The 20,002-nt window shown below is 41.3% G+C and overlaps 1 protein-coding gene across 1 annotated transcript; it reads right to left on the bottom strand.

The window, feature by feature from the left end:
• Positions 1-11,548: 11,548 nt before the first annotated feature.
• Positions 11,549-14,860, bottom strand: DMAC1 (distal membrane arm assembly complex 1). The gene is made up of 2 exons (XM_029203133.1): positions 14,552-14,860; positions 11,549-13,698 (listed from the first exon to the last, which is right to left on the bottom strand). The coding sequence occupies exons 1-2, from the start codon at positions 14,850-14,852 to the stop codon at positions 13,634-13,636; spliced, it is 366 nt and encodes a 121-aa protein (XP_029058966.1). The 5' UTR covers positions 14,853-14,860; the 3' UTR covers positions 11,549-13,633.
• Between the last annotated feature and the right edge of the window lie 5,142 nt (positions 14,861-20,002).

Below are 20,002 nucleotides of genomic sequence, written 5' to 3'. Positions count from 1 at the left end.
TGAAGGCCAAGCTAAGAAGCTTAGAATCTATTCTGTGTGCGATAGCACAAGATTGGCGATGGTTGGGTTTCAGGAAAGAGGGTGACATGATCCAGTTTACATTCGAACTGGTCATGCTGGCTGCTATGTGGAGTGAAACTGTAGTGTGTACAAGACGGGAAGCAGAAAAACCAGTCAGGAGAGGATTATAGTAGTCCAGGCAACAGTGGGGGATGACTGAGGCAGAGTGCCACGTGGTCAGATTTTAGGGAATATTCTGAAGATAGAGCTAACAAGATTTGCTGAGGGGTTGGGTGTGTTAAAAAATAAACTGAGGCATATTAAAAATTTTATGAGTTTATCTGAGCAAAAATCAATTTGAACTTGGCAACACCAAACCAAAAGTGGTTAGGCGGGCTCCTGGACGGAAGCTAGGGGGAAGATTTAATGTGGAGAAAGTCCAGGAGCAAAGAAAGGAAGTTATTGGATTGGCCATAGCTTAAAGCCTAGTTGGCTGCTTGTGATTGGCTGTCCTTAGTGTTTTGATTTCATAACCTTGAGGCATTTATAGGCTTATATTTTGGTTTGCCTACTAGGCTGCCAAGACCTGAGAGCCACCTCAGTCTAATGGCCTCCTTGTTTTATTAATTTAACAAGTATGAAGCGTAGGAGAAAGAAAAATGTCAAAGGTGATTTCTAGGTTTTTGACATGAGCCCCTGGGAGAATGGAGATGCCACGTTTAAAATGGAACAAAGAGATGAAGCAGATTTGGAATATGAGAGGAGAAATCAAGAGTTTCTTGATTTTGGTTTTGGATGGGTTAAATTCAAGACACCCATTAGTCATCCCAACAGCAATGTCAAGAGGCAATTGAATATATGAGTCTGGAGGTCAGGAAGATTTGGGGTCTAGAGATGTAAATTTGAAAATCATTATCATTGGCTTGTTTAAGATCCCCCTTGGCAGATCTGAGACTTCAGCCTAAATTTCTGCCTCCTTCTTTGTTCCATATCTGACTGTATCTAGGTGACTTGTTAAAACAAAACAGACTTGGCGAAAATCAGCATGCTTTTCAAGTACTGTTTTAATTTTTAAAATATATATCTTACATGAAATAAACATAACATGAAATATATATGTATATAACATACATTCAAGGAAATAAGACTAAATTCAGTAGGAGGAAATCCTGAATATAAAAGAGACCTTATAGTAATTTTTATTTATTTATTTATTTTTTCATCAAAACACTATTTTATTAGAGGCCATGAATCCAGAAAGAAAAATAAGCTTATAAAATTATTTATATTGTTATCTCTTCAATGGAATAGAAATTTTCTGTAAGTTTTCAGAAAGCACCACTCTAATTTTTTTTACATCTTTATTGGAGTATAATTGCTTTACAGTGTTGTGCTAGTTTCTGCTGTACAACAAAGTGTATCAGCTACATATATACATATATCCCCATATCCCCTTCCTCTTGAGCCTCCCTCCCACCCTCCCTATCCCAGCCCTCTAGGTCGTCACAAAGCATTGAGTTGATCTCCCTGTGCTATGCAGCTGCTTCCCACGAACCATCCATTTTACATTTGGTAGTGTGTATATGTCATTGCTACTCTCTCACTTCGTCCTAGCTTCCCCTTCCCCCCTGTGTCCTCAAGTCTGTTCTCTACATCTGCATCTTTATTCCTGCCCTGCAACTAGGTTCATCAGTACCTTTTTTCTTAGATTCCATATATGTGCGCTAGCATATGGTATTTGTTTTTCTCTCTCTGACTTACGTCACTCTGTATGACAGACTCTAGGTCCATCCAACTCACTACAAATAACTCAATTTAGTTTCTTTTTATGGCTGAGTAATATTCCATTGTATATATGTGCCGCATCTTCTTTATCCATTCGTCTGTTGATGGACATTTAGGTTGCTTCCATCTCCTGGCTCTTGTAAATAGGGCTGCAATGAACATTGTGGTACATGTATCATTGAATTATGGTTTTCTCAGAGTATATGCCCAGTAGTGGGATTGCTGGGTCATATGGTAGTTCTATTTTTAGTTTTTTAAGGAACCTCCATACTGTTCTCCAGAATCCTTTGAATCAGAAGATAAACCAACAGGGTGTGCTCCTTCCTTTTCCCAATAGCTCACATGCTGTTCTATGATTCCTCTAACCTGTGACTTGAAATATGGCAGCTGTTTTGGGGAGGATTCTGTTCAGCATCCAGGCTGTTTAGGAGCATAGGCTCTCCTCGTCTTAACAATTGGAATCAAATGGAATCCTACCTGGGCTCATGGACCACTATATATTCCAGGTGTCCCTTAGTGGCATCTTACTTACTCTACAAAGCCATATGTGAACTTGACACCAGTTAACATTGTTATCATTTCTCAAGAACTCAACTATATCCCAGGGTTCAAGTTGGCTAAGGCACTCCAGCTGACATTCTCCTTCTCTATTTGGACGTACGTCCCTTATAGTAATTTTTAAAAATCAGCTCTCAAGAAATGTTACCAATGTTAACTGGTCTCAAGTTCTTCACATATGGCTTTGTAGAGTAAGTAAAATGTCACTAAAGGACACCTGGAATATATAGTGGTCCATGAGCCCAGGTGGGATTCCATTTGACTCCAATTGTTAAGACGAGGAGAGCCTATGCTCCTAAACAGCCTGGATGCTGAACAGAATCCTCCCAGAAAGAGCTGCCCTATCTCAAGTCGCAGGTCAGAGGAAAGGGGAGAGGAATCATAGAACAGCGCGTGAGCTATTGGGAGAAGGAAGGAGCTCACCCTGATGGTTTATCTTCTGATTCGAAGGATTCAAAGCTGAAAGTCTTATTTAACAAGACTATCTACAGGCTTACCTAGTTTTAATGCACTTCAGATACTGCGTTTTTACAAATTGCATGTTTGTGGCAACCCTGCATCGAGCAAATCTATGGGCGTTGTTTTTCCAACAGTATTTGCTCACTTCATCTCTCTGTCACATTTTGGTGATTCTGCAATATTTCAAACTTTTTCATTATTATTACATTATATGAATATAATAATATAATTTCATTAATATTATTATATTTGTTATGGTGATCTGTGTTTAGTGATCCTTGAAGTTACTATTGCAAAAAGATGATTATTTGCAGAAGGCTCAGATAATGGTTAGAAATTTTTAGCAATAAAGTATTATTTAATCATGGTATGTACTTTTTAGACACAATGCTATTGTACATCTAATAGACTACAGTATAGTATAAACATAACTTTTACATGCAGTGGGAAACCAAAAAATTTGTGTGACTCACTTTGTTGCAGTGGTATAGAACCAAACCCGCAGTATCTCCTAGGTATGCCTGTATTAGAAAGCAAGTTCCAAGAAATCATGATATTTATTCAGGAATGAGTATCACAGTGGTGTTTTTGAAGAGCTAAACTGGTGACAGAGGAGAATGTCTAATATTGCACAGAAATGGGATAACTTGGGAGATCTTGGATTCAGGATGTGTAGCAGCACCACTAGAGGGGTAACTCCCTTTTCTGAGTTGCACTGCCTATTTTTGAAAAATTAGAAGTGGGAGGAGAGCCGTGGGTAACACTGGGAGAGTATTATGTGCAGTTTCAAAGACTTATACGTATCCACTAATTTTATTTGATCTGCATGAAAAAGTCGCAAGATGGGCGAGACAGGAGAGAACATCCCTGTTTTCCAGATGAGGAAGCGAGGCAGTCACTAAGTGGTAGAGAAAGGGTTCAGTGCGGGAGAATCATTTAGCACTCATGTCAAGGAAAAGCATGTCAGTCCTACAACTGACTTGGTAAAATAAGCGTCAAGCACGGCAGAAAGCCGAAACTGCTGTCAATTGCCCTCCTCCCCCTCAGCCGTGGATATATTTAAACCAAGTAATAAAACAAACCAGCAGCTGGCACTTTCGGAGAGCCAACCCTGGGGCCCCCTCAGAAGAAAACGTTTTTCTAGATAGACTTTGTGATTTGTCTTTATTTTTCATTTGCTATTTACTTTAAAGTTACATTTCTAACTAAGGGAAACATTTTTAAATAAAAAATTGGAACGGGGCTTCCCTGGTGGCGCAGTAGTTGAGAGTCCGCCTGCCGATGCAGGGGACACGGGTTCGTGCCCCGGTCCGGGAAGATCCCACATGCCGCGGAGCGGCTGGGCCCGTGAGCCATGGCCGCTGAGCCTGCGCATCCGGAGCCTGTGCTCCACAACGGGAGAGGCCACAACAGTGAGAGGCCCGCGTACAGCAAAAAAAAAAAAAGAAAAAAAATTGGAACGAACTGAGCCAAATTGCAAACACAAACCTGCCTGGAACAGTGTGCATGTTAAAAAAATATATATTTTTTGAAGTCTGCCTTCTTGGCATCTGCACGATGTGACCCCAAACACCCAGTCCCTCAGACACTAGTGTAGCAGCCACTTCCCCATATCCAGACCCTGAGTCCTCAGTCAGCTGACGAGAGGAGTGGTGACTCATTATTTATACTATTAAATATTTATACACTTATACTATTTAAAAACAAAATATACTAATAAAAACAATATTGGTGATCATTTCTTGACGTCCTAGTACATCACAGTCATTAACACGCGGTCAGTCCCCACAAAAGCTGGGGAGTATGACTATTCATATTGTAAAATCAGGAAGCCGAGGCTCAGAGAATGTAGATTGTCTAGGGACAAACAGCTTCCAACTGGCTGATTCTAAAGCAAACGTTTCGTCTGCATTGCCCTTGTCCCTCGGGCTTCTAAAGGCGGGGTCCCTGCGCTTACATCCGAGGGAGACAAATTGAATTTCCATTGCTTTAGAAGGCACAACCTAAATTGCTCCCTACCAGAAAGACACCTGGGTTAATATAGACATATCTCCTTGAATTCTTAGAGAACCAGTGTGGAAGGAGCATCCTGAAAAAGTTCCAAAGACCTGAGCTCACATGACCCATCTGCTTCTTACTGGTGATTTCACAGCCCCTCGACTCCCCAAACCACCTCCATTACTTCCATCTGTAAAATGGGAACTCTGGGAGATGCCCTGCTCATTCTCTTTCCTTGCTGTAGACCCAAGTGTGTAAATTAATGAAAGTGCCTGTCAATTGGAAAACTCCCTACCTGTGAGGATTTTTTTTTTCTCATTTAAAAAATAATGTTGGCAAAATTTTAAGTATCCCTATATTCAGCCATGGTAAAACCTACTTGAGGAGTTTACTTACCTCCCCCCTCACTCCTAATAACTGTACAGCAAAGGAAACTGTAATGAGATTGTGTAGCAGAAGCCACAGAGAGAGGGTCACGTGTTCACTAACTCATGGGGAGGGGCTGATTCTGCTGCTGCCGCCAACATGTGCCAGTGTGTCTCTCAGCTCGCTCTCTTGGTAACAGGTGTTCACAGGGTGGTGAGGGTGGAGAGCAGGCTTCCCCCCAACTTTGCCTGTCTTTTAATTGTCAAGGGTTTTGACAGGCGTTTTGCAGTTCTCTGTCACACAGTTCCAAGCATGGCGCACAGCATGCTGCTTAAAGCAACCCCAAGTCGGGAACTCAGAGAATCCCCCGCCTAGAGGTTTTGTTTGATGACATGCCTGGATATGAGTGTGGGTAGCCCTTCTTCTTGACATGTGTCTGCTTTATTCATCCTCCTGGTGGGTGGCACACAGGTCAAAAGTTTGTCCCACTGGTGATTGGGCTTTGCTCTGGGTAACGTATCAGACTTGATTTCTGTGCCAGTTTAAGAAGATCTAAAATATCCCTTTTCCTTGCTCTCACGCATCCAGTGTGTAAACTTTCCTTATATCACAGTCACTTTTTAAAGTGTCTGTCTCTCCCAGTCGACTCTCAACTTTTTTGATCAGGGACCCTGCAATATTCCTAACAACACCTAGCAGTGCCTGACATACAACAAAGGCTAATAAATACATATTGGACTGAACTTCAATACAGTGCATCCAGGGTACCTGAAAATGGTAATTCCCCTGAAGGAAATGAGGCCAGATCTCTTCTAGCTATCGAAACCATTTTGGTGATAACATGACCAGAATCTAGGGCTTTCACCAATGCTGGCTCCTAGTCCCAGGCTTAATGGCTATTTCTGTAGTTGGCTATTATAGTGATGAAGTTACCTATTGGGTTTTATTGTGTCCACTCAGCTTCATATATAGGTAGACACCATTAAAAAATACATATATATATATATAATTTTGTACCTCCAGGTACAGGACAGAATGTGCATTTTTTATTGGTCTGCTTTGCCTACTCACTGATGGCATCTTTTCCTTTGCTGATGTGCATCGTTATTCTAGACACAGACTGCATAACACAACATGTTTAATTTAATTCACGTCACTAAATCAGTATTATGTAGGGTGAAACTGAAGGAGGGATTTTCCTATTTGGGTTCTTGGGAAACAGAAAGGAACTACACATACACAGACATCACCACCACCACCACCAAGCCCAGTCCTTCCTTGAGTTCCCATATTTCTTTTGACTGCCTAGGCAGTTCTGCAAGCTAGGAGAGGGTAATCACATTTCATGCTTCAGGGCATGATCTGATCACAAGAGGGTCAGGAAGGACCTCTCCCCTCCCTTGTAGAATTGTTCCGTTGGCCAGATGCACTAATTGGGGTGAGGGGTTGCTAAACTCCTGTGAAGCATCAGGCATTTGCAGCTGCGGGATTCTCGGGAGTGAGCTTGCAGGAGCAATGGTCTATCTTCAGTGGCACCTTCACGGGATCACTGCAGGGAGTGCTATTTCAATTTTCTCTCGGTTCCCCACTACCATCTCTGTCCTTCGGAATCAGAGAATACATCTCCTTCTTTATGCAAAGAGACAATCTTAGTGCTAAAAGGGAATTTAGAAATTACCTAGTCTGATCTTCTGAATTTATGGAGGGTAACATTTATGTTCTAAAAGGTTAAGTGACTTTCTCAAGAGCATAGTAGGAGCTGATGGCAGAACTGAGTTTAGAACCTGAGTCTTATGACCCAGATATTCTTTCCACTACTTTACAGCTGAGGTCTGTTCTACACACGTCAGTCAGGTTCAGTTACACCAGTGGTTCTCAAATGTAAGCATTCATTTGAATCACCCAGAGAGCTTGTTAAAATGCAGACTGGTGGGCTCCAACTCCAGGGCTCCTGATTCAGTAGTAGGTCTGGCATGGGGTTAAGGATTTGCATTTCTAATGAGCTCTCAGGTAATGCTGATGTTGCCGGGCCAGGGATCATACCTGAGATAAGAATCACTGAAATACACTAAAGTTGTCAAATGAAACAAATGTTTTTCTTTCTTTACTGATTTGTTCAGCCCTTTATTCACTTACTCATCAAATATGTATTGAACACCAACCAAGTGCCTGGCATGTTTGCTGCTGTGGCTGGGGACAGGAAACATGAAGACGAACAAAGCACGACTGTGAACTCCTGAGGAGTTCACAATTGGTGGGAAGGAAGAGATGCATAAATAATTACTAAGCAATCTTTTAAATGCAGTGATGGAAGTCTATAGAAAGTGTAATTGTTGCATAGCCCTGAAAGTAATGACATGGGGACTTCTCAGGGAAGGCTTTACCAGAGAGGTGACATTTGGGCTGGGCTCTGAAGGATAAGCAGGATTTCTCCAGGCAAAAGGAATATTATAGGCTGACTGAAGAGCACATGCAAAGGCATGGAGAATGGCATTTTTAGGAAGAGCTGGCTAAGAGTGGCAGGAACATGGAGGGGGGTGGCGTGGAACAGCAGTCAGGGAGTGGAAAAAGATACAGATGGAAAGTTATGGTGGGTGAAATAATGAAAGGCATTCCATACCCTGCCAAGTAGTCTGGAGTTCGTTTTGTGTGCAGCAGAGATACTGAAGGGTTTTAAGCTGAGACATGTTGTAAGATTACTCAGGCTATAGTGTGGAGGGCATATGAGAGGGATTTCTTGGAAGCAGGGAGAAATTAAGAACCTATTATGGTAATCTACATGAGAAATGATGATAGCTGATCCAAAACAATAGCAATGGGAATGAATAGGAAAGAGCAGTAAAGGGTTAAAATAACCAGGACTTGTGAACAGATCAGAAGTAAAGAGTGACAATAAAGAGAGTCATAGATAATTCCACATTTTCTAGCTTCCCAGCTGACTAGATGGAAATGCTATGATTGGAGATAGGAAATAGAGGAGCACAGGTAGGTGGGAGATAAGTTCATTTGGGACAAGTTGGGGTTCTGGTGTCTATACAAAGACAGTTAGGATGCTCTGCTGTTCCTGGGAAATAGAGTCTGAGGTTCAGGAGAATGGTCCGAGATCAGTAGAGAAATTGGGGCAAAGTCAGTGAAGGGTATGAGCCTGTTTAAAGAGATGAGAAGAATTTCTTGTCCTGGATTATCATATAAATTGCTTGTCAGAGTGATAAGCGATATATCCTCAATTATAAAGAAGAGGAAACCAAGTGATTAATGATACACGTTAAACTAAGGAATAACAAGGAAAAAATGGAAAATCAGAATTTAAAATTTCTAATTTTGATAACTGAACATTTTGAGAATGGATGATAAGAAAACGACTGTAACAAAATGAATTCCCAATTCCCAGTTACTGCTCTTAGCCAAGCTACTACTGGTTCATCACTTGAGGCTTTGGGGAAATTCTTACCTGCTCCAGGCCTCAATCTTCTCATCTGTAAAACAGGGTTGCTGAGAGGAGTAAACAATTCCTGCAAAGCATTTAGTTAGCATAATGCTTGGCACATAAAAAGGGTGCTGTAATTTTTGTTATATTTAACAGTGGAACAGTTTTACTAGAAAACGGAAAATACGAACTCTCCAAGAAAACCACTAGTAAAAGGACAAGTGAAGACCATTACTAACAATACAAAGAGAAATGCTATTCAGATGGTCCCTTCTTGCTACTTCCTGAGTACCCAGAATGGAGATGTGTATTTGGTCTGGCGTGCCGCCTACTCTTGCTACCGAACTCAGGTTCAGCTGCTCGCCGCTCAAAAGCCAATAACTGAGGGGCAAGTGGCAGTAGAAAGGAAAGGTGCTTTATTCAGAAGAGCTGGCAATTTGGGGAGGAGGTGGACTCATGTCTGGAGACCAACTCCAAAGATTCTGTTCAGCCATGACAATTTTCAAAGGGAAAAAGGGGAAACCACCTCAGTTAATCATCAGAGTAGGAGATCAGATTCTTCTTCATTTTTCCATTGTGTGCAGACCTGCTGACTTCTGATCTTCCTTTGGATGCTCTCTTGCCTGCTTGGTTGGCCTGCAAATTTGCTAAGGGGGAAGCCAGGGGCAGAGAGTCAGTCATTCTTTAACTACTTAACCTTTCATTCTTACTCCTTTTAATCCAGGAAAGGAATCAACAGGTCAAGCAGGGCATTGTGTACATTCAGTAGAGAAGTCAAGAGTTAGGTTAAATGTTACCTAGTGATCTTCTTTTTATAATTAAGGTTTATGGGGAATAGAAACAGACTACAGGAAAGGGGCAAAAGAGCTGCTTACAAATCCCCACTTGTCAGACATCATTCCATTTCTATGAGATTAGGGGTGAAGGTCCATCTTCTGTAACTTCTTCATGCTGACATAGGGTGTTGTTATTTTCAGAGTGGAAGACCTTGACATGGGTCTGCAGCATCTCTTTGCTGACAATTTTAGTTGCTTGCTTACATATATGGGCAGACCAAGCTACAATTATTCTAATGCCCACAAAGATATATATTATTATGAGCAATAGTGTTAATCCCGTTCTTTCATCAGACACTGAGTCTATGACTCTATTGTCCTAATCATTAACTGCTTGAGTGTGCTCTTCGTGACTCTGGGAGGCCTGGGAGACTTCAGCTTTCCTACAAACAAGAGGCAGGGGACATAGAGGGGCCTTCGGACTTGGGGGGAGGGGGCCACAGGGTTCTGCTCTGTTCCGCTATGACTATGATACCTCAAGACACTTCTGATTCCTTGTATTCATTGCCTATGCTGTGTAACGAATTACCACAAACTTGACAACTTAAAACAACTCAAATTTACTATCTCCAGTTTCACAGCATAGATACTTTGCTTAGGGTCTCACTGGGCTGAAACCAAGGTGTTGGCCGGGGCTGTGGTTCTTGGTTCTCACAGGCCCTCTTCTAAGCTCACAGGTGGTTGGCAGAATTCATTTCCTTCCAGTTGCAGAACGTTTCCCTTTGAGTTGTTGGCTGGTGATCACTCAGCACTCCAGGCTGCCTGCCATTCCTTGTCATGTGGCCCCCACAGGAAATTCTCAGTGTAGATGTTTGCTTTCTTCCAGCCTCCAAAGCACTTCCCATGCACTGACTCCCCCTCCTGCTTTGGAGGAATCTTTGGCTTCTCAAGTCTCTGATGTCTGGACTGAGATTTAATGGGCTCATGTGATTAGCCCATGTAGATAATATCCTTATCTTAAGATCAACTGACCTGGGACCTTAATTACATCTGCAAATTTCCTTCACAGCAGCACCTAGAATGGTGTTTGAATAACTGGGAGAAGGTACATATTCACCCAGGGGTTGGGAACCTTGGGGGACCATTTTAAGAATCCTGTCTACCACACTCCTGAAGCACATGCTAGTCACAGGACTGAGCAGTGGTTTTTAGTGGCACTGCTGCATTTAACATTTGCCCTTTTGGCTATTTCTCTACATTCCATTTACCTTTGAATGACAAGTTGCTGAATTATCTCAAAGGCTAAGAGACATGCATTTAGAAGAGTGACATATTTTTTCTCCATGCTCTCAGGATACCTCTGAATGATGTATAATTATAGGTCTTTCACCTCTGACTCTTTGCTCGTAACACCTAAATAATCTTTGGGTCAAGGCAAGGATTTATCTGTCACACACACACACACACAAAAAAAGCTTTTCAACTCAAAATTGCTTACTATTCCTCACTTCAAGATTTGAGAAGTGTCAGTTTGATCAATGTAGTCCTGGCAACAAATCAGTTGAGGTCAAGCCTGGTTTGAGAGGGTACTTGAACATGTGCTTGCCCTGAACATATATTTAATTCAGGAGCAATATATTTCACATTGTCAAATCAAGTGGCATCATTCAAGAGGCCCCTAATTCAGACACAGCTAGGCTGAGAAACCAGTAATAAAAAGGAGCAAGGGGCAAATGCTAAGCTAAGGGTGGCGGTGAAGTACAAATCATGGCTGAAATGCTTAACCTCTAGGGCTGCCAGCAACAGCTGTCTCTGCAATTGGTCCTGGTCAGGTGAAACTCCAGAACTTTTTAGATTGATCTGCATTTGGCCTACACCAGTGCTGCAAGCAACAGCTGCCCAGCAATTGGCCTAGGGAAAAAAGAGACCCCTTACCTCTCCCCCAACACACAGCAAGATCCTAAAGATCAACCTATATTCAGGTCTTTTAATATGTTCAGACATATTCTTAGTTGGTCACCAGATTCTAGATTACTCAATGCAATACACAAAGGCAACAAGAGATGGTGTAATGATTTCTTGATCATCTGGAGATATCAAAGTTTTTACTGTGTAAAGGCTGTGCTAATAGGTATCTTGGACATCATGAAAAATGTCAATATTTGAATGTATACTCACGTTTTGATCTGTGTCCCAGGGAAAACTCTAAGTTCATTTCAAATTACCTATTTTTGTACTTTTTTCTCCTTTCTTTGCTAAAGGTAATTATAAACTCTCATTTCCATGCTGTAAAGAGATTGTAAAGCCCATAAATCATAATTAAGCTGGTGTTCTTAAATTACTGAGTAATAGTCCCTTGATTCTTGAGCCTGTTTGTCCTGCTCACCCCACTTCATCCCAAAAAAAGGGAAGACAATAGGGGCACTAAATGCACTTCCTGCATTGCAGGACTAAGGCAATGTCTCTTCTCTCTCTGAAGTCATCCCTAAAACAAACTAGAATCTCTGACTTACCACCAGCAGAAATCAAAGCAAATTTTGGAACACACCTCAAAAGAAAAACAAAGTGAAACAATTTTTAACTACAAGTTCTATTTTTGGGGGGGGGAGGGGAGCATTATTCCCAACTGCCTATAGACATGGTAGAACAATACATTGCTCACACCTAGTTAAGTGACTCCAAGTTGGGAAGAACCAAACATACTTTGGCAATATATCTGATGAGTGGGCAAGTTTATTTGTTAAAAGCTCTTACTTGGTTAAAGATTCATACTAGTACAAATTCTGGGAAAGATGTTACAATTATATTACAATATATAAGTTTTAAGAGTTATTCTATGTATCCAGTAAGTCAAGCCAAGACCAGCAAGTTATGTAATTTGGGTTTAAACTAAGAAAATGTTAGGACTACAGCTGTCCATCAATAGAATGGCTTGCCTTTTAAAGCAGGTAGTAACTTGTCTACGTTAGCATTTTAGTGTCATGGGCCCTCAAGGAAGTACCCTGCTTTGGGTCCTCTCTGGTCCCTTCTAACTTAAAACTTGTATATTCACTAACATCACATGACTGAATTGTACATTTCACTTAAATACTTTGTTGTCTGCCTTATGTTGCAATGTCTTCTCAATTGCACAGATATATAACCATCCATGCCATGAATTCTGGTGTAGACAATGCAAGAGACTTATTGTCATTTGTGAGGCTTAAAAGACTTGGGCCCTTCTTTACAATATTAGAAAAATAGCCCTAAAGGTACTCTACTTACTCAACCTGTCATTCAAAATTTACACGTTGTGATTGGCAGTTAAATTTAAGAGTACCTTTCTGCTCTGAAAAATAGCTACATGTAACTTTATAGAGAAGCCATAGTATTTCAGAAATTAAAAAACTGGTTGGAAGCAGACTTCTCTTAAAAAGAAAGTGTCTAATATTAAGTTCTCTCAAAAGCAACTAAATTTCATCATAGAAACCTTTCCTGTGCTTGTGGAAAAAGAACCAACTGCCGCCACACTCCCCTCTCACCCCACACACAAAACACAAAAGACTTTGAATTTCTCTCAGATATTTTGGTACTTGAGCTTTTTATTTTATGCTGATTTTTATGATTATCTAATTGTTTCATAAAGGTAATTCTTGCCTCTCTGGAACAATCCTAGTTCTGAAAGGCAAGAACAACTGGACAAGAACAAGTCCTAAGTCTATCACTGACCTGCTGAATGACCCTGGGCAAATCACTAGGACTCTGTTTTTTAAGGTTCACTTACCACCAATGAAATAACCTCCTCAGAGTAGCTGGGAAACTCTCACAAGGTCATGGATCTGACAATGCCTTGGGAAGTATGAGTAGTACACAGATAAATGTTTTCTGTACTTCTGCCTAGTGCATGATGCCTATCCAGGATGAGGTGGATAGTAGGTGTTGACCCAACCATAGGAGAAGTAGATAGAACTATTTAAAATAACTTTAGCTCACTTTCTCATTTGGTTTATCATTTCCTCTGTATTTTTAAAAAATTATACCCTCCTTCCTCAAATAACACAAAGAACCTCTTCTCTGAGGGATTTATTGGTCCCTGTGGAACCTGCGAAGGCGAGAAACACTCACGGCCAATGAATAACAACCTATGTTTGTCTCTTCAGTCTTATAGTATCTGCAGGACTGAAGTCTGCCAATGTCCATGCGTCTGTCCAGAACATCCATACGCCCCATGCTTGTTCTGTGTGTCATGGGGACGCCGAGAGATGACACATTCAATGGTGGTACTTCAACCAGTGCGGAAGGCCTTCCCTTTGGGGTCTGACAGGATGACTACACCCCAGCAAGCAATGCCTAGGGAAAAAACAACAGTACTTTATTCTTTATGTTGTACTTCAATTTACCAGGTGCTTTCATATATATCAACTTATTTAACCCTCACAGTACTCCTTGAAGATACAATTACCATTATTTCTATCTTACAGAAAAGTGAAGCTCAGGAAAGGAAAGTTGAGAGAAAAAAAAATTGTTACTTCCCCAAAGCAAGAAAGTTACTAAAAGGGAATTGATCTGGGTAATCTAATTAAGAAGGTAAGAGATCTGAAAACTTAAAATTCTATTCACTCACTTGGTCCGAAGAGCTAAAAAAAGTCACTACATTTTACTGGACGACAGCTTGACAATCACGTAGTATTGTTACAAATAAGAACTGTGGGCCACAGTAGCCAATGGTAGACCTTAGTATGTGGGCTTTGAACCCATGTCTGCAATCTACCTTCAAAGCCAAAGTTCTTAAACCAATGTCAAGTGCTCTCACTCAGGCCTTCTCCACAATCTAGAGAAGCAGCATGGGTTTTGGTAACAGATAAGCCTGGGAATCAAAGGCTAGCTGTGTCATATCCTGGGTGTCTGACTTCAAACTCTCTGTGCAGGAAAATAGGACTACTATATTCATACCTATCTTTAATAGCTTTTGGTAGGATTAAAAAGATTGAGGCTAGTAAGAGTTCTCAAAAAAAATATTGTGATTTAAGAAAAAAGAAAAGCTTCCCAACAACTTTTTCTCCCCACCCCCATCTTAGGGGGTGGTGGTGGGGTAAATGCCTGCCGCCACGTGGCCAACCCGGGCGCCCCGCCCCCCGCCCACGTGGCTGCGCCCCTCTTCTCCCTCTTCCCCCAGCCCAAGGGTAGTGCCCCGAACTCTCACTGATGCCGAAGACCATCTGCGCAATCGTGCCTGGACCCGGGGGATATCCCAGCTTCATGGGCTTCCGTGCCACCCAGTACACGTACCCGCCAGCCCCTATCAGCCCGGACCCGGAGAGCACGCGACAGCTCCAGCAGTTATTAAACAGAGGGGCTTCCGCTGGAGGGGCCGGCTCTCCGGGTGCAATGACGGGCACGGGGTTGGCGGAGGAGGCGACCTCAGGAGGCGCGGCGGAGGAGGCGATCTCAGGAGGCGCAACGTCCTTGACTGGCTCAAGTGGCTGGGAAACGAAAGAACCCATGATTAGGAGCTCGGTCTCAGCCGTAGGAACCTTCCCACGAACTGACGTAAAAGATGTGCCCGGAAACTGAGCGCTGGCGCGCTGCACCGGAAGCAGCCCGAGGGCCGCTGGGAAATGTAGTTCTTGCCTCGGAGGAGGGAAAAGACGGACGTGGACTGCCATACGGGTGTTCTGTGGCGAAAACCTTGGCCCTGACGGAGGCCAGTTTTTTTTTCCCTCCCAGTCCTTTTAAGAATTTAGCCAAGTCCCTAAATGTCTCAACTCGCAGTCTCCTTAGAGGAAAAGTCTGGGTTTCTAAGTGTCCTGTCTAACAGGAAAGGTGAGACCTCGGGCATGTCACTTCACCTGTTTGTGTGTTTGACTTAAAAAGGTTGGAGGTGTTTGACTTAAAAAGAGTTAAGTAGTTTGTGCCTGACTGTATGCTAGACACTTTGCTAAGCGATTATCTGCACTATGCCGTTTGCTATTCCCGACCCAACACGGTATCAGTTTCCCAATACGTGACAAAACTGGTTAGGTGACATAGCCATAGTAGACCCAACGTCTGTGTGAAGATAGAATCAAATTTCTTAAACGCTACCTGTACATAATGTGAAGGGACTACACAAATATAAGACGGGTATTAAAAATGGGTTTGAATTACCTGCATAAACACTTTTAATTTCGCTGTAGCATTTCTCATCCCACCTTTCCTTTCTTTCGGGTAGGGTTGGGTATATGTTTCTTGTGCTGGGTTGTTCTCAGAGGATTATTGGTAAGAACAAAGGCATTTAGAATTCAGAGGTTGTTTCTGTTAGAGAAGATGGGCGAAAGTAGGATTAATTTCAGGTTTGAACTTTTCTCCTTTAGAATGGCTTAAAAAATTAACAAGATAAAAAGAAATTCACTCTTCACCTTTCTAAAACGGTGATGTGATTTTGGGTAGACTAAAAGGACAAAAATAAAGATATGGTTAAATAGGAGAAAATAAAGTAGTGAGAATACTAGACTGCCTGCTGCTTAATTTCTAAGACCATCCCCTTTTCCCTAAAATAAATAAATCAATAAATCTATATCTCCGTGTGTTGTGTAGTAGAAAGACAGACTTTTGGGAAATTTGTGATCTGTACCTAGCCCTGTCACTACGAGTCAGCCATATGACACAGGGAACGTTATTTATTCTCTCCGGCCTGTAGTTACCTCATGTTTGAAATGAGATTTGAACTAGGTGATATCTAACTTCAAAATTCTATTATATATTAGTAATCTCTCTTTAGATAACATTATGCTAAGTGCTGTACCAAATGAATTCAACAGTATTTCGCTTAGAAATTCATAGTTTATGGCTGCTGCTTCTTGCTGTGCTCAGATAAAATATTCTATAGTACATTTGATTTCTTCTTATATATGTGAGAAAGAAATAATCATTTGGCAGTGGTTACCAAACATTTTGATTACACTCTATGGATAAAAAAGACTGAGGCAAAAAAAAAAAAAAGACTGAGCCTGCAATAGAATTTATGCGTGCCTATTTATTATTTATAAATTATATATTAATATACTACTTGATACAGTATTATAAGGATAAGATTAAATAATAGGAATGGAAATTTTAATATTTTCTCATATCCCAATAGATGGGATTGTGCATCTCCATGGATATCATGGTTATTAGGTATGTGACTTTACTAATTTATATTTTATCTAAAAGCTTACCTTCTTTAGTGTGCTTGTAACAGCTAAGAATGTCAGGAGATGAGATCTTTAATTCTCCAAACAAATATTATTAGAATGGGCTACAATACTTTTTGCCAATAACAGGCAAGATTTTATTTTAACTACTGTTTTTTTAAAGTGCCTTCCAAAAGATGTGTTTGTTCTCTTATGAGTGCCTCAAATGAATGATTTTAACCTTTTTGTGCTATTGTGATATGCCTCCAAAACTCTCAGTGGCTTCTATGGAGTCCATGTTCTAGAACTGCACATAGTGCAAATTGAAATGTACTTATATAATTTTGATTGGAAAATTATTGGAAACACTGATACCTCTTAAGATAAATGAAACAGTAGGGTCTGAGGATAAGGGTAGAGGCCAGTGAAAGCAAGCAAAATTGTAATTAGAGGAAGAACTGTGCATTTTGGGGGAAGGACATAGGAGGAAAAGGTTGAAAGCTAACTTTACCTCATTATCTCTATTATATTTATTTCTTTTACTACTTATTATCTCTACAGTTCATTTTGCACGTATGACTCACAAGGCCTATGTCGTCTCCCATAGATTTTAAAAATGCAAAAGGCGTGAAAAGGTACTTAATAAAAAGTATCCTTCACACTCTGTTTCCCAGCCGTCCAGTTCCCCTTCACCAACACAGCCAGCCATACCAGTTTCCTGTGTATCTTTTCAGAGTTATCTCTGTGCACCTGTGTGCACCTTTCCTCCAGTGATCTGGGAGATGATTCTCTAACAGTCAGTGAGTAAAGATCTTCTTCATTCTTTCGTATGGCTCCATAAGCTTCCATTGTATGGATGTACTATACTCATATATTGATGGACATTAATAGACATTTAGACTGCTTCCATTCTTTTGTTATTACATATAGTGCCACAATAAATAACCTTGTGCATACATCATATCACAAACATATACATCTTAGAATATATTTCTAAAAGGGTATAGTATTTATAAGCTTGATGAACAGAATCAAATTGCCCTTTATAGAAGTGGTACCAGTTTACACTCTCACCAACAAGTAAGAGAAGACCTGTTTCCCTACCCAATTCCCTAAAAGAGTGAATTATTGAACTTCAGTCTCTGCCAATCTGATAGGTGAAAATGGTTCAATTTTCTTATTATAAGTGACCTTCTTTATGTGTATTGAAGGACAATTTGTATTTCCTTTTCTGTGAACTGTCAATATTTTTGCCCATTTTTCTCATTGGATTGTCTTTTTCTCATTGATTTCTAGGAACTCTTTATAATTAGTGAGATTAACCTTTTGTTTGTGATATCAATTCACATTTTTTTCTCCCAATTTGATATTTGCCTTTTGAATTTGCTTGTTGTACTTTTTACCATGCACATTTTTTAAACCTGTAATTGAGTTTATCAGTTTTTACTTTTATAGCTTTTGAGATTCATGTCATAAATAGAAAGGCCTTCCATTTTCTATGGTTTCCCCTGGGATTTTTTTTTTTAAACAGTTAAATTTTTAATATGTTTGGAATTTATCCTATTACTAGCTGTCAGGAATGGAATCAGATTTTCTTTTTCTTTTCCTTTTCTTTTCCCTGATCCATTTTTCTCAACACTGTTTATTAAATAGTCCACCTTTTCCCCACCTATTTGAAATACCACATTTTCTAAAATGCCATATATTAATGTATGTCTATTCCTGGACTTCATATTCTGTTCCATGATTTCTCTGTTTATCCATGTGCCAGTGTCACACTATTGTAATTACTGAAGTTCTATAATGGGTTAATACTTGGAGACTGATCCCTCTCTATTACTCTTCTGTTGCAGACTTCTCTTGGCTATTTTTGCTTGTTTATTTTCCCACATGAACTTTTGACTCAGCTTGATTATTCTGACAAAGTGATGCTGACATCTTTATTAGACTAGTGTGAAAATTGTAGGTTAATTTAGGAAGAATTGACATTTTTATGATGTTGAGTCATCCTGTCCAAGGACATGGAATGCTTTTTCTTTGGTTCATATCTTATTGTGTGTTCCTCTGTATCATTTATTCTTTTTCATAATGAGCTCACACATTTTCTCTCAGACATTTAAAAAAATATCTTTATTGGAGTATAATTGCTTTACAATATTGTGTTAGTTTCTGCTGTATAGCAAAGTGAATCAGCTATATGTATACATATATCCCCATATACCCTCCCTCTTGCGTCTTGCTCCCACACTCCATATCCGAACCATCTAGGTGGTCACAAAGCAAGGAGCTGTGATAACAAGTGCTAAAAACTATACTAAGATAAACATAAAATTCAGAAACTAGTCAGTCATATACAGCAAACCCCAGGTCTACAGTTGCTCCCAAAGTCCGCGGCCTCAATTTTGGGATGATTTGTTGTCGCTTCAGGTGTTCCACAGGTGCAGGGTACATCAAGCTGATTGTGGAGCTTTAATCCGCTGCTCCTGTGGGTGCATGGAGAAGTTTCTCTTTCTCTTCTTTGTTCGCAGCATTCAGCTTTGGATTTGGCCCCGCCTCTGTAAGTAGGTCACTCTCTGGCATCTGTTCTTCGTCCAGAGAGGAGGGTGTTAAAGGAGTGGATGATTAGGAGGCTCTGGCTCACTCAGGCCGGGGGCGGGGAGAGAGAGGTTTGGAATGCCGGGCGAGCCTGCGGTGACAGAGTCCAGCGTGATGTTGCAGCAGCCTGAGGCGCACCATGTGTTCTCCTGGGGAAGTTGTCCCTGGATCATGGGACCCTGGCAGTGGTGGGCTTCACAGGCTCCTGGGAGGGGAGTTGTGCATAGTGACCTGTGCTTGCACTCAGGATTCTTGGTGGCTGCAGCAGCACCCTTAACGTTTCATGCCCGTCTCTGGTGTCTGCACTTATAGCTGTGGCTCACGCCCATCTCTGAAGCTCGTTTAGGTGGTACTCTGAATCTCGTCTCCTCACGCACCCTGAAACAATGGTCTCTTGCCTCTTAGGCAGTTCCAGACTTCTTCCTGGACTCCCTCTCAGTTAGCTGTGGCACATTAGCCCCCTTCAGGCTGTGTTCATGCAGCCAACACAGGGGAGTGTCCTATCCCTGGGACTGACCTCCAAAGCCTGAGCCTCAGCTCCCAGCCCCACCCACCCCAGTGGGTGAGCAGACAAGCCTCTCGGGCTGGTGAGTGCTGGTCTACACTGATCCTCTGTGTGGGAATCTCTCCTCTTTGCCCTCTGCACCCCTGTTGCTGTGCTCTCCTCCGTGGCTCTGAAGCTTGCCCCCTCCATCTCCACCAGTGAAGGGGCTCCCTATAGTGTGGAAACTTTTTCTCCTTCACAGCTCCCTCCCAGATGGGCAGGTCCCGTCCCTATTCTTTTGTCTCTGTTTTTTCTTTTTTCTTTTGCCCTGCCCAGGTACGTGGGGATTTTCTTGCCTTTTGGGAAGTCTGAGGTCTTCTGCCAGCGTTCAGTAGGTGTTCTGTAGGATTTGTTACACATG

Source organism: Monodon monoceros, unplaced genomic scaffold, assembly GCF_005190385.1.
Source record: "Monodon monoceros isolate NGI ecotype Baffin Bay Population unplaced genomic scaffold, NGI_Narwhal_1 Super_Scaffold_5, whole genome shotgun sequence".
Taxonomy (NCBI): Eukaryota; Metazoa; Chordata; class Mammalia; order Artiodactyla; family Monodontidae; genus Monodon; species Monodon monoceros.
This window is presented reverse-complemented; position numbering and strand designations above follow the sequence as displayed.